This window comes from Choloepus didactylus, chromosome 23 (genome assembly GCF_015220235.1).
Source record: "Choloepus didactylus isolate mChoDid1 chromosome 23, mChoDid1.pri, whole genome shotgun sequence".
Classification (NCBI taxonomy): Eukaryota; Metazoa; Chordata; class Mammalia; order Pilosa; family Megalonychidae; genus Choloepus; species Choloepus didactylus.
In genome coordinates, this window is record NC_051329.1 from 29,657,097 (window position 1) to 29,673,193 (window position 16,097).

General features: G+C 39.5%; 1 protein-coding gene across 12 annotated transcripts in view; it reads left to right on the forward strand.

Annotated features, from left to right (window-relative positions):
- Nucleotides 1-16,097, forward strand: part of DEPDC5 (DEP domain containing 5, GATOR1 subcomplex subunit) — a 150,387-nt gene that overhangs the window by 67,612 nt on the left and 66,678 nt on the right. For all 12 annotated transcript variants that reach the window (XM_037817380.1, XM_037817381.1, XM_037817379.1 and 9 more), the window contains one exon: nucleotides 15,050-15,115. In XM_037817380.1, coding sequence (XP_037673308.1) covers nucleotides 15,050-15,115 — 66 coding nt within the window. The remainder of the gene's footprint in view (nucleotides 1-15,049; nucleotides 15,116-16,097) is intronic.

Genomic DNA, 16,097 nt, shown 5'->3' on the forward strand with positions numbered 1-16,097 from the left:
TCCTTCATGTTTTAACAACTCAGATTAATTCTCCCTGTTCCCCAAACTGCCCTTCCTCTTCTGTTCCCTTTTTCTTCTGACTCTGGGCTGTCATCTCCGTTCTCACTGCCATTGCTTTTGTTTAGACCCCTATTGTTTCTGGCCAGGATTATTGCAGTAGCCTTCCAGATTATCTTTCTGCTCTGTTCTTGTCCCCTCTGATTCATTTTCCATGCTGTCACTGAGGAGATATTTCCAAATGCAAGTTTGAGCACCCACTCCTTCCCCACCCCCCACTTGTCAAACCTTTCACTGGCTCCCTGTGGCTTCTAATGTCAGGCATCATCTGGCTCCTGCCTGCCTTTGTGTCTTCTACTGCCTCCACTTTCACGTAGCACTGTGTATGGAGAGAGTACAAGTTCCAGCATCTCAGGATGTGAGTCCTGGCTACTCTCTAACCAGCTGCAAGGCCCTTGGGCCAGTTACTTAAGCTCTATGTTTCCCTGTCTGCGAGGAGGATTATTGTGAATGTTAAAGGTGCTAAGCCACATCAAGTGTTCAGAACAGGGCCTGGCATGTGGTAGCTCAAATGGTAGCTGCCTTCATCATCATTATTGTTTATCTGCATATTTTGTATTCCAACCATTGCTCTGAAGAACTTGATCCTCAAATTCCTTTGCATGGACTAGTGCCACTGTATGGAATACTCTTCTTCCCTGTCTTCAATTCTTGTCTCTGCCTGGCAAACATCCACTTGGTCTTTATGTTTCAGCTCCAATAGTACCTTCTCTTTGAAGCCCTCCTTCGTGGCTTCCCTCTCATCTCCGTGCCCTCTCGGAAGATGTTAGGCATGATCTCACACAGCTCCATGTGCATCTCAGTTGTATAACTTGGCACATCATGATCCCACTGTTTGTTGTCATGTCTGTCTCCCCACTAGACTGAAAGAGTTTATCTTTAACCAGTGTCTCTCCAAATTGACAAATGAATTTGTACTTCCAAGACCAAGCTGCCATATGTGAGAAGCATTTGAACAATCCACATTATTCCATTTAATTGGTATGTGAGTGTTCACTTGCATAAATATGTTCTAGAATGTTTATAGAAGGTATAGGCTCTCTGGGTTATTTTTCTAGTCATGGTGATGTAGATCCTTGCACTGTTCCCATATGACCAATAGCATGTGTTTTCAAAGGGGTCAGCCATCCTCAGGAGATGGTCTGTACCATTGGACTCACATGGGAATTGGAATTGTACTCACATGGGGGAATTGACCTTACATGGGGTCTTTGACCCCAAGCTGCCTTATAAATTATGCTAACTGACAGAGATAAATTAGTTAAATCATTATGATTGTTATTACTACATTCAATAACCAATTAATGGGGGAATTGACCTTACATGGGGTCTTTGACCCTAAGCTACCTGATAAATTATGCTAACTGGCAGAGATAAATTAGTTAAATCATTATGATTGTTATTACCACATGCAATAACCAATTAATGAGCCCATCCTGACAGATCTATCTTTAGGATATATTGAGTCTGATCATATCTTATCACCTCTACCAGGCCTATACTGGTCCAAGGTACCATCATCTTTTGCCTGTATTGTCTCAGTAGCCACCTAACTGGTCTCTTGACTTCCTCTCTTGCCCTCCCATATAATTTATTCTTACAGCAATTCAAGGCAATCCTTCTAAAATAGAAGTCAGATGGTGACATTTGTCTGTGCAAAACCCTCCATGGGCTCCCCATCTCTCTTAGAGTAGAAGCCAAAGGCTAATGTAGCTGATAAAGCCCCTTGTGTCATGTAGCCCCTCACTCTCAGACCTCATCTCTTATTCCCCCCTCTCACTTCACTCTAGTGGTTCCCCAGACCTATCAGGCACACTCTGAATCTCAGGGCCTATCTCTTGCTGTCCCCTCTGCGAGAATGCTCTTATTCCAGAGAGCTTCATGGCTAAGGTGATCATCTGACCAGGTTTTCCTGGGACAGCCCTGATTTGAGTATGCTATACCATGTAATTATTAATGGTGTCACCTTTCTCTCTCTCAAAGGTATCCGGGATTGGATGATAAATTATGTGGCCACCCTTTCCACAGCTTGCTCTCTCACTTCCTTCATATTCTTACCTGGATTGCCACGCCCTACCCAGCACTTCCCACCCTTCATCCCTGCCTATTAGTTCTTCATAACACTTCTCACCACCTCACATACTAAATTTTAAATTTTTATGATTTTTTTTATAAGCCCCATGAGGGCAGGGATTTTTATTTTGCTCATGTTTTGTCTCTAGAACATAAAGCAGTTCCTGGCACATATTAGGTAGTTGAATGAATGCTAAAAGCCTTCTGAGGTTAGCATTTCTCTCTACTGTGGAATGATTTTATTTTTCCTCTAATGCTTTTCTTCTCTCCCATATAACTTGTAGAACAATTTACTGGAGTCTTTTCCTCAAAGGCTTGAATAGTCTTTTTCTACCTTGCTTTTTACTGTTGTTGTTTTTGTTTGTACCTTGCTTGTTTTTTTTTTTTTCTCCTTTTTTTTAAAAACTGAACTTTTTATTTTGAGATAATTGTAGATTCACATGCAGTTGTAAAAAAAAATAATACATAGATATCCTGTGTATCCTTCACCCAGTTTTTCCAATGGTAACAACATGTAAAGCAATAGTGCGACATCACAAGCAGGATTTTGACATTGATACAGTCAAGATACAGAATATTTCCTTCACTACAAGGATTCCTTGTGGTGCCCTTCTTTTTTTTTTTTTTTTTTGTAACTTGCTCTTTTTTTTAAAATTCAATTTTATTGAGACATATTCAGATACCATACTGTTATCCAAAGTATACAATCAATTGTTCACAGTACCATCGTATAGTTGTGCATTCATCATCCCAATCTATTTTTTGAACATTTTCCTTGTATCAGAAAAAGTAAAAATAAGAATAAAAAAAAAAGTAAAGAACACCCAAAACACCACCCCTGCCCTATTTTTCATTTAGTTTTTTGTCCCTATTTTTCTACTCAACCATCTATACACTAGATAAAGGGAGTGTGATCCCCTTGCTTAGTTTTGAAGTGGCTTTCCTTTCAAGCCATGCTCAATCTCCATAGAATGTGGTTTGCTTTCTTCAAATTCACCCATTCCAGAAATACTTCTTGAATTCTAGGCACTATGCTGAGAAGATGCAAAAAAAAAATCTGGACACTATGCTGAAAAGAAACAAAACTGATTATGACACCAAGTGTGCTGACCTCGGGAGCTCTGGCTCATTGTTCGTTTGGGATTCTCTTTGAAGCTGCTCCCGCTGATGAAAAGAAAACCTTCTTCCAGGGAGCTTGACTGAGTGGTGTCGGTGCTACTCTGCAGTTTGAACACCTGGTCCCTGCTAAATTATGACAATGCTAGAAGAGGGAGTGCACTGTGATGAAAAAGGCCTGGTCCAAAGTCCCAGGCCTGCTCCTTGCTGGCCTTTGGAGCCTCAGGTTCTTCATCTGGGTGGTGGGCATAAAGGTCCTCACCCCACTGCTTGTCCCACAGAGTTGTTGTCAGGATCAAAAGTAGGTCAGGTTTGTTAAGGGCAAGTTTATCATGGTGAGTCCTTGTTTTGGGTGGGGTATAAATAAACAACTAGTTAACATCTCATTCATTAAGAAAACAGAAAAGAAACAGGAAAACCTCATCTGTGACCCCACCTTCCCCTCCCCAGGCTTGATGGTTTACACCATCTGCATGTACTCAGGCATGACTCAGATTTTCTCTTGCATTTGGACATGATTCACATGTGAGTCGTGATTTCACAGTGAGTGGTATCTCTGGGTTTCCCTCATTGCCTTGCAGCTTTTTTGAATTGTTGTTGGCAGGGGCCTCAGAGCTGCAGTTTACATATTTTTCACCATGTTGCCCAGCAGGAGCCAGGTAGTTGATTGGCTTGGATAAATAGCTTTTGACCCTCTCTTTCTTTAACTGGACACCAGATGGAAGTGCTCTAGATAATTCTGAAAAAGAAAAAAACTCAGAATCCTGCAACATGGTCTTTGAGCATTAGGTGTGTGAGGTAGCTTTGGCCTAAGAGCTGAGGTAACAAGTAAATCAGCACATTCACATTGGAAGACTGGACCTTCAGAGTCTTTCATCCAAGCCAGGTTGGATTTTATAGCTAAGTGTCATCTCTGTAGCCCAGAAAGGAGAAACAACTTGTCTTGGGCACAGGCTTCTGAATGTGGGCCTGAACCCGGCTCTTCACATCTGCTGAAGAAGATGTGAAGAAATAGGAACATTAGAAACATTATTAGTGGGAATGTATAATGTGAAAAGCAGTATGGCAGTTCCTCAGAAAATTAAGTATAGAATTACTATATGATCCAGCAATCCCACTGCTAGGTATATCCCCAAAATATATGGCCTTGAAATTAACAACCAGGGAATATAGACTTCTTGACTCTGAACAGCTGTCAAAAGAGACAGAACTGAGGTGACTCTTCTCAGCATTGGCTCCCTAAGTTAGGCATCTGGAATTGAACATTGAGAACGAGGTTTCATTCCCAAATGTTGGGTAGAGGCAAAACTGACCAACCATGAGGTCTCACCCCCACCATCTCAGGTTATTTGAGGTCTTCATATACCAACAGTGAGTCTATTGACTGAAAGTAAAGCCTCAAAGGAAGAGCTGGAAGAGGTGGTATTTTGGGCTTGGATTACAAGGAAACTGTATTAAGTAGCTTCCTAGAAACCAGCCCTTAAAATATATTTCTTTCTTTTATTTTTTTAAATTGCTCTCTCCTTAAAATAAAATTATTGGGGAGGCGGGGCAAGACGGCGGACTGGTGAGCTGTATGTTTTAGTTACTCCTCCAGGAAAGTAGGTAGAAAGCCAGGAACTGCGTGGACTGGACACCACAGAGCAATCTGACTTTGGGCATACTTCATACAACACTCATGAAAACATGGAACTGCTGAGATCAGCAAAATCTGTAAGTTTTTGTGGCCAGGGGACCCACACCCCTCCCTGCCAGGCTCAGTCCCGTGGGAGGAGGGGCTGTCAGCTCCAGGAAGGAGGAGGGAGAACTGCAGTGGCAGACCTTATCGGAAACTCATTCTACTGATCCAAACTCCAACCATAGATAGACTGAGACCAGACACCAGAGAATCTGAGAGCAGCCAGCCCAGCAGAGAGGAGGCAGGCATAGAAAAAAAAACAACACAAAAAACTACAAAATAAAAGCAGAGGATTTTTGGAGTTCTGGTGAACATAGAAAGGGGAAGGGCAGAACTCAGGCCCTGAGGCTTATATGCAAATCCTGAAAAAAAGCTGATCTCTCTGCCCTGTGGACCTTTCCTTAATGGCCCTAATTGCTTTGTCTCTTAGCATTTCAATAACCCGTTAGATCTGTGAGGAGGGCCGTTTTTTTTTGTTTTTTTTTTTTATCCTTTTTTCTTTTTTCTAAAACAATTACTCTAAGAAGCCCAATACAGAAAGCTTCAAAGACTTGCAATTTGGGCAGGTCAAGACAAGAGCAGAACTAAGAGAGCTCTGAGATAAAAGGCAATAATCCAGTGGCTGAGAAAATTCACTAAACACCACATCTCCCCAAGAAAAGGGGGGTATCCGCTCACAGCCATCATCCTGATAGACAGGAAACACTCCTGCCCATCGCCAGCCCCATAGCCCAGACAACCCAGTGTGACGGAAGTGCTTCAGATAACAGGCATACACCACAAAACTGGGCATGGACATAAGCCTTCCTGCAACCTCAGCTGATTGTCCCAGAGTTGGGAAGGTGGAGCAGTGTGAATTAACAAAGCCACATTCAGCCATCCTTTCAGCAGACTGGGAGCCTCCTTACACAGCCCAGCAGCCCATAACTGCCCTGGGGGGACGGCACTCACCTGTGACATAGCACAGTCATCCCTCAACAAAGGACCAGGGGGTGCATGGCCTGGAAGACGGACCCACTTGCAAGTCTCAGGAGCCATACGCCAATACCAAGGACTTGTGGGTCAGTGGCAGAGACAAACTGGCAGCACTGAACTGAAGGATTAGACTATTGCAGCAGCTTTAAAACTCCAGGATCACCAGGGAGATTTGATTGTTAGAGCCACCCCCCCTCCCTGACTGCCCAGAAACACTCCCCATATACAGGGCGGGCAACACCAACTACTCACGCAAGCTTGGTACACCAATTGGACCCCACAAGACTCACTCCCCCACTCACCACAAAGGCAAAGCAGGGGAGAACTGGCTTGTGGAGAACAGGTGGCTCGTGGGCGCCACCTGCTGGTTAGTTAGAGAAAGTGTACTCCACGAAGCTGTAGATCTGATAAATTAGAGATAAGGACTTCAATTGGTCTACAAATCCTAAAAGAACCCTATCAAGTTCAGCAAATGCCAAGAGGTCAAAAACAACAGAAAATTATAAAGCATATGAAAAAACCAGACGATATGGATAACCCAAGCCCAAGCACCCAAACCAAAAGATCAGAAGAGACACAGCACCTAGAGCAGCTACTCAAAGAACTAAAGATGAACAATGAGACCATAGTACAGAATACAAAGGATATCAAGAAGACCCTAGAAGAGCATAAAGAAGACATTGCAAGACTAAATAAAAAAATTGATGATCTTATGGAAATTAAAGAAACTGTTGACCACATTAAAAAGATTCTGGACACTCATAGTACAAGACTAGAGGAAGTTGAACAACGAATCAGTGACCTCGAAGATGACAGAATGGAAAATGAAAGCATAAAAGAAAGAATGGGGAAACAAATTGAAAAAATCGAAACGGACCTCAGGGATATGATAGATAATATAAAACGTCCTAATATAAGACTCATTGGTGTTCCAGAAGGGAAAGAAAAGGGTAAAGGTCTAGGAAGAGTATTCAAAGAAATTGTTGGGGAAAACTTCCCACATCTTCTAAACAACATAAATACACAAATCATAAATGCTCAGCGAACTCCAAATAGAATAAATCCAAATAAACCCACTCCGAGACATATTCTGATCACACTGTCAAGCACTGAAGAGAAAGAGCAAGTTCTGAAAGCAGCAAGAGAAAAGCAATTCACCACATACAAAGGAAACAGCATAAGACTAAGTAGTGACTATTCAGCAGCCACCATGGAGGCGAGAAGGCAGTGGCATGATATATTTAAAATTCTGAATGAGAAAAATTTCCAACCAAGAATCCTTTATCCAGCAAAGCTCTCCTTCAAATTTGAGGGAGAGCTTAAATTTTTCACAGACAAACAAATGCTGAGAGAATTTGCTAACAAGGGACCTGCCATACTGGAGATACTAAAGAAAGCCCTACAGACAGAGAAACAAAGAAAGGACAGAGAGACTTGGAGAAAGGTTCAGTACTAAAGGAGTTTCGGTACGGGTACAATAAAGGATATTAATAGAGAGAGGGGAAAAACATGACAAACATAAACCAAAGGATAAGATGGCTGATTCAAGAAATGCCTTCATGGTTATAACGTTGAATGTAAATGGATTAAACCCCCCAATTAAAAGATATAGATTCACAGAATAGATCAAAAAAAAAATGAACCATCAATATGTTGCATACAAGAGACTCATCGTAGACAGAGGGACACAAAGAAATTGAAAGTGAAAGGATGGAAAAAATTTCATGCCAGCTACAGCCAAAAGAAAGCAGGTGTAGCAATATTAATCTCAGATAAAATAGACTTCAAATGCAGGGATGTTTTGAGAGACAAAGAAGGCCACTACATACTAATAAAAGGGGCAATTCAACAAGAAGAAATAACAATCGTAAATGTCTATGCACCCAATCAAGGTGCCACAAAATACATGAGAGAAACACTGGCAAAACTAAACGAAGCAATTGATGTTTCCACAATAATTGTGGGAGACTTCAGCACATCACTCTCTGCTATAGATAGATCAACCAGACAGAAGACCAATAAGGAAATTGAAAACCTAAACAATCTGATAAATGAATTGGATTTAACAGACATATACAGGACATTACATCCCAAATCACCAGGATACACATACTTTTCTAGTGCTCACGGAACTTTCTCCAGAATAGATCATATGCTGGGACATAAAACAAGCCTCGATAAATTTAAAAAGATTGAAATTATTCAAAGCACATTCTCTGACCACAATGGAATACAATTAGAAGTCAATAACCATCAGAGACTTAGAAAATTCACAAATACCTGGAGGTTAAACAACACACTCCTAAACAATCAGTGGGTTAAGGAAGAAATAGCAAGAGAAATTGCTAAATATATAGAGACAAATGAAAATGAGAACACAACATACCAAAACCTATGGGATGCAGCAAAAGCAGTGCTGAGGGGGAAATTTATAGCACTAAACGCACATATTAAAAAGGAAGAAAGAGCCAAAATCAAAGAACTAATGGATCAACTGAAGAAGCTAGAAAATGAACAGCAAACCAATCCTAAACCAAGTAGAAGAAAAGAAATAACAAGGATTAAAGCAGAAATGAATGACATAGAGAACAAAAAAACAATAGAGAGAATAAATATCACCAAAAGTTGGTTCTTTGAGAAGATCAACAAGATTGACAAGCCCCTAGTAGACTGACAAAATCAAAAAGAGAGAAGACCCATATAAACAAAATAATGAATGAAAAAGGTGACATAACTGCAGATCCTGAAGAAATTTAAAAAATTATAAGAGGATACTATGAACAACTGTATGGCAACAAGCTGGATAATGTAGAGGGAATGGACAATTTCCTGGAAACATATGAACAACCTAGAGTGACCAGAGAAGAAATAGAAGACCTCAACCAACCCATCACAAGCAAAGAGATCCAATCAGTCATCAAAAATCTTCCCACAAATAAATGCCCAGGGCCAGATAGCTTCACAGGGGAATTCTACCAAACTTTCCACAAAGAACTGACACCAATCTTACTCAAACTCTTTCAAAACATTGAAGAAAATGGAACACTACCTAACTCATTTTATGAAGCTAACATCAATCTAATACCAAAACCAGGCAAAGATGCTACAAAAAAGGAAAACTACCGGCCAGTCTCCCTAATGAATATAGATGCAAAAATCCTCAACAAAATACTTGCAAATCGAATCCAGAGACACATTTAAAAAATCATACACCATGACCAAGTGGGGTTCATTCCAGGCATGCAAGGATGGTTCAACATAAGAAAATCAATCAACGTATTACAACACATTAAAAATTCAAAAGGGAAAAATCAAATGATCATCTCAATAGATGCTGAAAAAGCATTTGACAAAATCCAACATCCGTTTTTGATAAAAACACTTCAAAAGGTAGGAATTGAAGGAAACTTCCTCAATATGATAAAGAGCATATATGGAAAACCCACAGCCAGCATAGTACTCAATGGTGAGAGACTGAAAGCCTTCCCTCTAAGATCAGGAACAAGACAAGGATGCCTGCTGTCACCACTGTTATTCAACATTGTGCTGGAAGTGCTAGCCAGGGCAATCCGGCAAGACAGAAATAAAAGGCATCCAAATTGGTAAAGAAGAAGTAAAACTGTCATTGTTTGCAGATGATATGATCTTATATCTGGAAAACCCTGAGAAATCGACGATACAGCTACTAGAGCTAATAAACAAATTTAGCAAAGTAGTGGGATACAAGATTAATGCACATAAGTCAGTAATGTTTCTATATGCTAGAAATGAACAAACTGAAGAGACACTCAAAAAAAGATACCATTTTCAATAGCAACTAAAAAAATCAAGTACCTAGGAATAAACTTAGCCAAAGATGTAAAAGAGCTATACAAAGAAAACTACATGACTCTACTAAAAGAAATAGAAGGGGACCTTAAAAGATGCAAAAATATTCCATGTTCATGGATAGGAAGGCTAAATGCCATTAAGATGTCAATTCTACCCAAACACATCTACGGATTCAATGCAATCCCAATCAAAATTCCAACAACCTACTTTGCAGACTTGGAAAAGCTGGTTATCAAATTTATTTGGAAAGGGAAGATGCCTCGAATTGCTAAAGACACTCTAAAAAAGAAAAATGAAGTGGGAGGACTTACACTCCCTGACTTTGAAGCTTATTATAAAGCCACAGTGGTCAAAACAGCATGGTACTGGCACAAAGATAGACATATAGATCAATGGAATCGAATTGAGAATTCAGAGATAGACCCTCAGATCTATGGCCGACTGATCTTTGATAAGGCCTCCAAAGTCACTGAACTGAGTCATAATGGTCTTTTCAGCAATGGGGCTGGGAGAGTTGGATATCCATATCCAAAAGAATGAAAGAGGACCCCTACTTCACACCCTACACAAAAATTAACTCAAAATGGACCAAAGATCTCAATATAAAAGAAAGTACCATAAAACTCCTAGAAGATAATGTAGGAAAACATCTTCAAGACCTTGTATTAGGCGGCCACTTCCTAGACTTTACACCCAAAGCACAAGCAACAAAAGAGAAAATAGATAAATGGGAACTCCTCAAGCTTAGAAGTTTCTGCACCTCAAAGGAATTTCTCAAAAAGGTAAAGAGGCAGCCAACTCAATGGGAAAAAAGTTTTGGAAACCATGTATCTGACAAAAGACTGATATCTTGCATATATAAAGAAATCCTACAACTCAATGATGATAGTACAGACAGCCCAATTATAAAATGGGCAAAAGATATGAAAAGACAGTTCTCTGAAGAGGAAATATAAATGGCCAAGAAACACATGAAAAAATGTTCAACACACTATCTATTAGAGAGATGCAAATTAAGACCACAATGAGATAGCATCTAACACCGGTTAGAGTGGCTGCCATTAAACAAACAGGAAACTACAAATGCTGGAGGAGATGTGGAGAAATTGGAACTCTTATTCATTGTTGGTGGGACTGTGTAATGGTTCAGCCACTCTGGAAGTCAGTCTGGCAGTTCCTTAGAAAACTAGATATAGAGTTACCATTCGATCCAGCGATTGCACTTCTCGTTATGTACCCGGAAGATCGGAAAGCAGTGACACGAACAGATATCTGCACGCCAATGTTCATAGCAGCATTATTCACAATTGCCAACAGATGGAAACAACCCAAATGTCCTTCAACAGATGAGTGAATAAATAAAATGTGGTATATACACAGGATGGAATACTACACAGCAGTAAGAAGGAATGATCTCGTGAAACATATGACAACATGGGTGAACCTTGAAGACATAATGCTGAGCGAAATAAGCCAGGCACAAAAAGAGAAATATTATATGCTACCACTAATGTGAACTTTGAGAAATGTAAAACGAATGGTTTATAATGTAGAATGTAAGGGAACTAGTGATAGAGAGCAATTAAGGAAGGGGGAACAATAATCCAAGAAGAACAGATAAGCTATTTAACGTTCTGGGGATGCCCAGGAATGACTATGGTCTGTTAATTTCTGATGGATATAGTAGGAACAAGTTCAGAGAAATGTTGCTATATTAGGTAACTTTCTTGAGGTAAAGTAGGAACAGGTTGGAAGTAAAGCAGTTATCTTAGGTTAGTTGTCTTTTTCTTCCTTGTTATGGTCTCTTTGAAATGTTCTTTTATTATATGTTTGTTTTTTTGTTTGTTTGTTTTTAATTTTTTTTCCATACAGTTGATTTAAAAAAGAAAAAAAAAGTTAAAAAAAAAACAAAACAAGGAAAAAAATATGTAGTACCCCCTTGAGGAGCCTGTGGAGAATGGAGGGGTATTGGCCTACCCCACCTCGATGGTTGCTAACATGACCGCAGACATAGGGGACTGGTGGTTTGATGGGTTGAGCCCTCTACCATAGGTTTTACCCTTGGGAAGATGGTTGCTGCAAAGGAGAGGCTAGGCCTCCCTGTAATTGTGCCTAAGAGCCTCCTCCCGAATGCCTCTTTGTTGCTCAGATGTGGCCGTCTCTCTCTAGCTAAGCCAACTTGAAGGGTGAAATCACTGCCCTCCCCCCTACATGGGATCAGACACCCAGGGGAGTGAATCTCCCTGGTAACGTGGAATATGACTCCCGGGGAGGAATGTAGACCTGGCATCGTGGGACGGAGAACATCTTCTTGACCAAAAGGGGGATGTGAAAGGAAATGAAATAAGCTTCAGTGGCAGAGAGATTCCAAAAGGAGCCGAGAGGTCCCTCTGGTGGGCACTCTTACGCACAATTTAGAGAACCGTTTTTAGGTTCTAAAGAATTGGGGTAGCTGGTGGTGGATACCTGAAACTGTCAAACTACAACCCAGAACCCATGAATCTCGAAGACAATTGTATAAAAATGTAGCTTATGAGGGGTGACAATGGGATTGGGAAAGCCATAAGGACCACACTCCACTTTGTCTAGTTTATGGATGGATGAGTAGAAAAATAGGGGAAGGAAACAAACAAACAAACAGACAAAGGTACCCAGTGTTCTTTTTTACTTCAATTGCTCTTTTTCACTTTAATTATTATTCTTGTTATTTTTGTGTGTGTGCTAATGAAGGTGTCAGGGATTGATTTAGGTGATGAATGTACAACTATGTAATGGTACTGTGAACAATCGAATGTACGATTTGTTTTGTATGACTGTGTGGTATGTGAATATATCTCAATAAAATGAAGATTAAAAAATAAAAAAAAAAGACTTTATTAGTAAATTGTTAAACCATTGCTGATTGAATTTTTTATATAGCCTACCTGACTAGCATTAAACTGTGTTACACAGAAAAAAAAAAAAAAAAATTATTGGGGGTGGGGGGTGAGGGTGATGACACAAAAGGCTGGTGGTTTTGAATGTGCCTGTATCCATTAGAAATGCACAGATCTACTTTTTGCCTAGAAACCAAACTTGTCCTGAGAACACTTTTATCATTTTCCTCCATGAACTTGAAAGTTTTTCACACAATTATAATTTGGACTGTGTAAGAATTTCATTTGTCATTTAGACCAAGTTTGAATTGACTTTTCTATTTCTTTTTTTCCCCCAAAAAATACTAAGTTGTCAATATAAAATAAAATAACCAACTTTGAAAAAAAGATCTAATCCTTAAACATAGCATCCAAATAAGCATTATCTCCTTAAGATTGTCAACCTGGGAAATTACATATTTAATTATTATCTTGCTCAGGATGTTTTGGGAATACCAATTTTGTAATTGCCTTCATACCAGTTCTCAGGCTGAACTAGAAAATCTGCCTCATTAATAGTTGATAAACATGCTTTGTGTTTGTGTGAAAGTGGGTGTTCTCAGCCAAGATGACTTACTCAGAAAATTTAGCTCCAAATGGCTTTTTGGCTATTGACAGATATCAGGTAACATTTTAAAAAATAATTAATTCATTTATTTTTATTTGTGGCAAAATATATATAACATAAAAATCATTTTAAGTAGATAATTCTTTGACATTCAGTACATTGACAAAACTGTGTAACTTTCACCATTGTTTCCAGACTATTTTCATCATCCTAGACCAAACTCATACTCATTTAGCAATAACTTCCCTTCCTGGTCCCCCCACCGCCACCCTGGCGCAGACCATACTACCCCTGGTAGCCACTGTTCTGCTTTCTGTGAATTTGCGTATTTTAAGTATTTCATATAAGAGAAATCATACAATATTTGTCCATTTGTGTCTGGCTTATTTCTCTCAATGTGATGTCTTAAAGGTTCATTCATGTTGAGGTATGTTCCAGCCCTTCACTTCTTTTCACGGCTGAATAATACTCCATTATACTTAAGGTTAAATCACATTTTGTTTATCCACTCATCTGTTGATGGACACTTGGTTTGATTCCACCTTTTGGCAGTTGTGGATAATGCTGCTATGAACATTGGTGTGCAGATGTCTGAGTCCTTACTTTCAAATCTTTTGGGGATGTACCTAGCAGTGGGATTGCTGGATCATATGGTAATTCTATACTTAATTTACTGAGGAATTGCCATACTGTTTTTCACATTATACATTCCCACTAACAGTGTTTCTAGTGTTCCTATTTCTTCACATCTTCTTCAGCAGTTATTTCCCATTTTTTGGTAGTAGCCATTCCAGTAGGTGTGAGATGTTATCTTATTGTGGTTTTGATTTGCATTTCCCTGGTAACTAATGACTTTGAGCATCTTTTCATGAGATTATTTGCCATCTGTATATTTTCCTTAGAGAAGTGTTTATTCAGGTCTTTTTCCCATCTTTTAATTGGGTACAGTGTCTATTTGCTGTTGAGTTGTAGACATTCTTTATAAATTCTGGATATATGGTTTCCAAATATTTTCTCCCTTTCTGTTGATTTGTCTTTTTACTTTTATAATGAAGTCCTTTGATGCACAAAAGTTTTTAATTTTGATGTAGACCTATTTATTTTTTTCTTTTCATTGCTCGTGCTTTTGGTGTAACTGCCTAACACAGGTCCTGAAGATGTTTCCCTTGGTTTTCTTCTGGAGTTTTATAGTTTTAGTTCTTATATTTAGGTCTTTGAACTCTTAGTTCTGTTCCACTAGTCTATATATTTGTCCTTGCAGCAGTACCGCATGGTTTTGATTATTGTAGCTTTGTAATACTTTTTAAAATCAGGAAGTGTGAGTCTTCCAACTTTGTTCTTCTTTTTCAAGATGGTTATGACAATTGGGATCCCTTTCCCTTTCTTATGAATTTGATGATTGTTTTTCTGTTTCTGCAAAGAAGTTCCTATCTTACATTCTAGAAGGCCATGATTTGGGGAAGAAAATTCCAGAAGATAAGGATGTCTGTTGAGTGGATTAAATTTAAATAAGTCATGTTATATTTGCTAAAGATTGCTCTAATTAGTTAAGTGACTTTGAAATATATCCATTTTCTTTAAATAAGTGGTGGAATGCCTTTGTGTATGTGTATGCTGAAGATCTCACTGGGCAAACAATGGGATTGAAGAATCTCAGAGTAAACTTCTGCCTCATTCCCAAATTTTAGGCTGCTCGTTTTTCTTTGATTCTTTGGTGGTATTTGAAATACTTAGCACAGAATTTGCACTTTGGGCCTTTTTCAACCATAACTGTTCAGACCTTTTTTTTTCTTAGAATGAGACTCGTTAATACAAGCTCTTTTCATCTTTCCACAGGTATGAATCCTAGGACCCAGAATAAGGATTCCCTAGAGGACAATGTCTCTACCTCTCCAGACCCAAGTAAGAGGGGACGGCTGACTGGGAAGGTGGGGGGAGGAGGCGAGGGGGAGTCAGAGTGTGAGGAAGCAATAATCAGCTCTGTGGGAAGAGAGTGTTCTAAGTCCTGCATTTCGGGTATGGGAAGGTGAGGTGGTGGGGGAGGACTGGTCCTTAGGCCTCTCCGACAGAAAGTGAAAGTGGAGTGACTGATGACCTGCTCCTGAATGGGATTCCAGGCAAGAGTAACAGAACTCCCATAAGCCCCTCTTGCCTGTCCAGAGCTGGGAACTTAGCCCTTAAATGCCTAATGATGGCTTGGGGGAAGTCAGAAAGAAGTGGTAGGAAGAACTGGAGCTGTTTTACCTACCAGTAGTTGAAAATATTTGACTTGGTTACATTTGTTTTGATCTTCTTTGCCTGTTGAAATAGCTGTGCAGTAAGAGAACATGTAAATAGCTTCAATAACAAAAGAACAGGAAAAATTCCCACCACCTGAAAGATGTTATTTTACTTAGCTGTGACCAGTGCATATCCATCAGTGAGTCTATTTGTCCCCACATATGATTAACATAATAATCTTTTCATAATTTTTCGGGTTCTTCACATATGTCATTATTGATCGCAATTTTGACCATATTACTATATCCTGAACTGAATAATCATTTTCCTGTTGGTGACTGTTTGGATGATTTCCAGTTTTAGCTACAACATATAAGGCAGGTATAATGCATGGTGCAGTGGGTGTGTTTTTTCTTTTGATTCAGGTCCTTCAAATATAGTTCCCAAAGTATAGTTCCCAGATTGAATATTTCCCAGAAAACTTCCAGCAATGAATAGATGAACCTATTTCTCTGCATCCCCAGCACTGGATTTTGTTACCTGTGTTTATCATTGTTAATTTTGTGGTTGTGAGGTGGGGCTTCCTTGGAGACCACCTTTGTAGGGCCAGATGATGCTAAGAGTTGGAAAAGAGGTTGCATTCTGTTGCCAGAGACAGAGAATC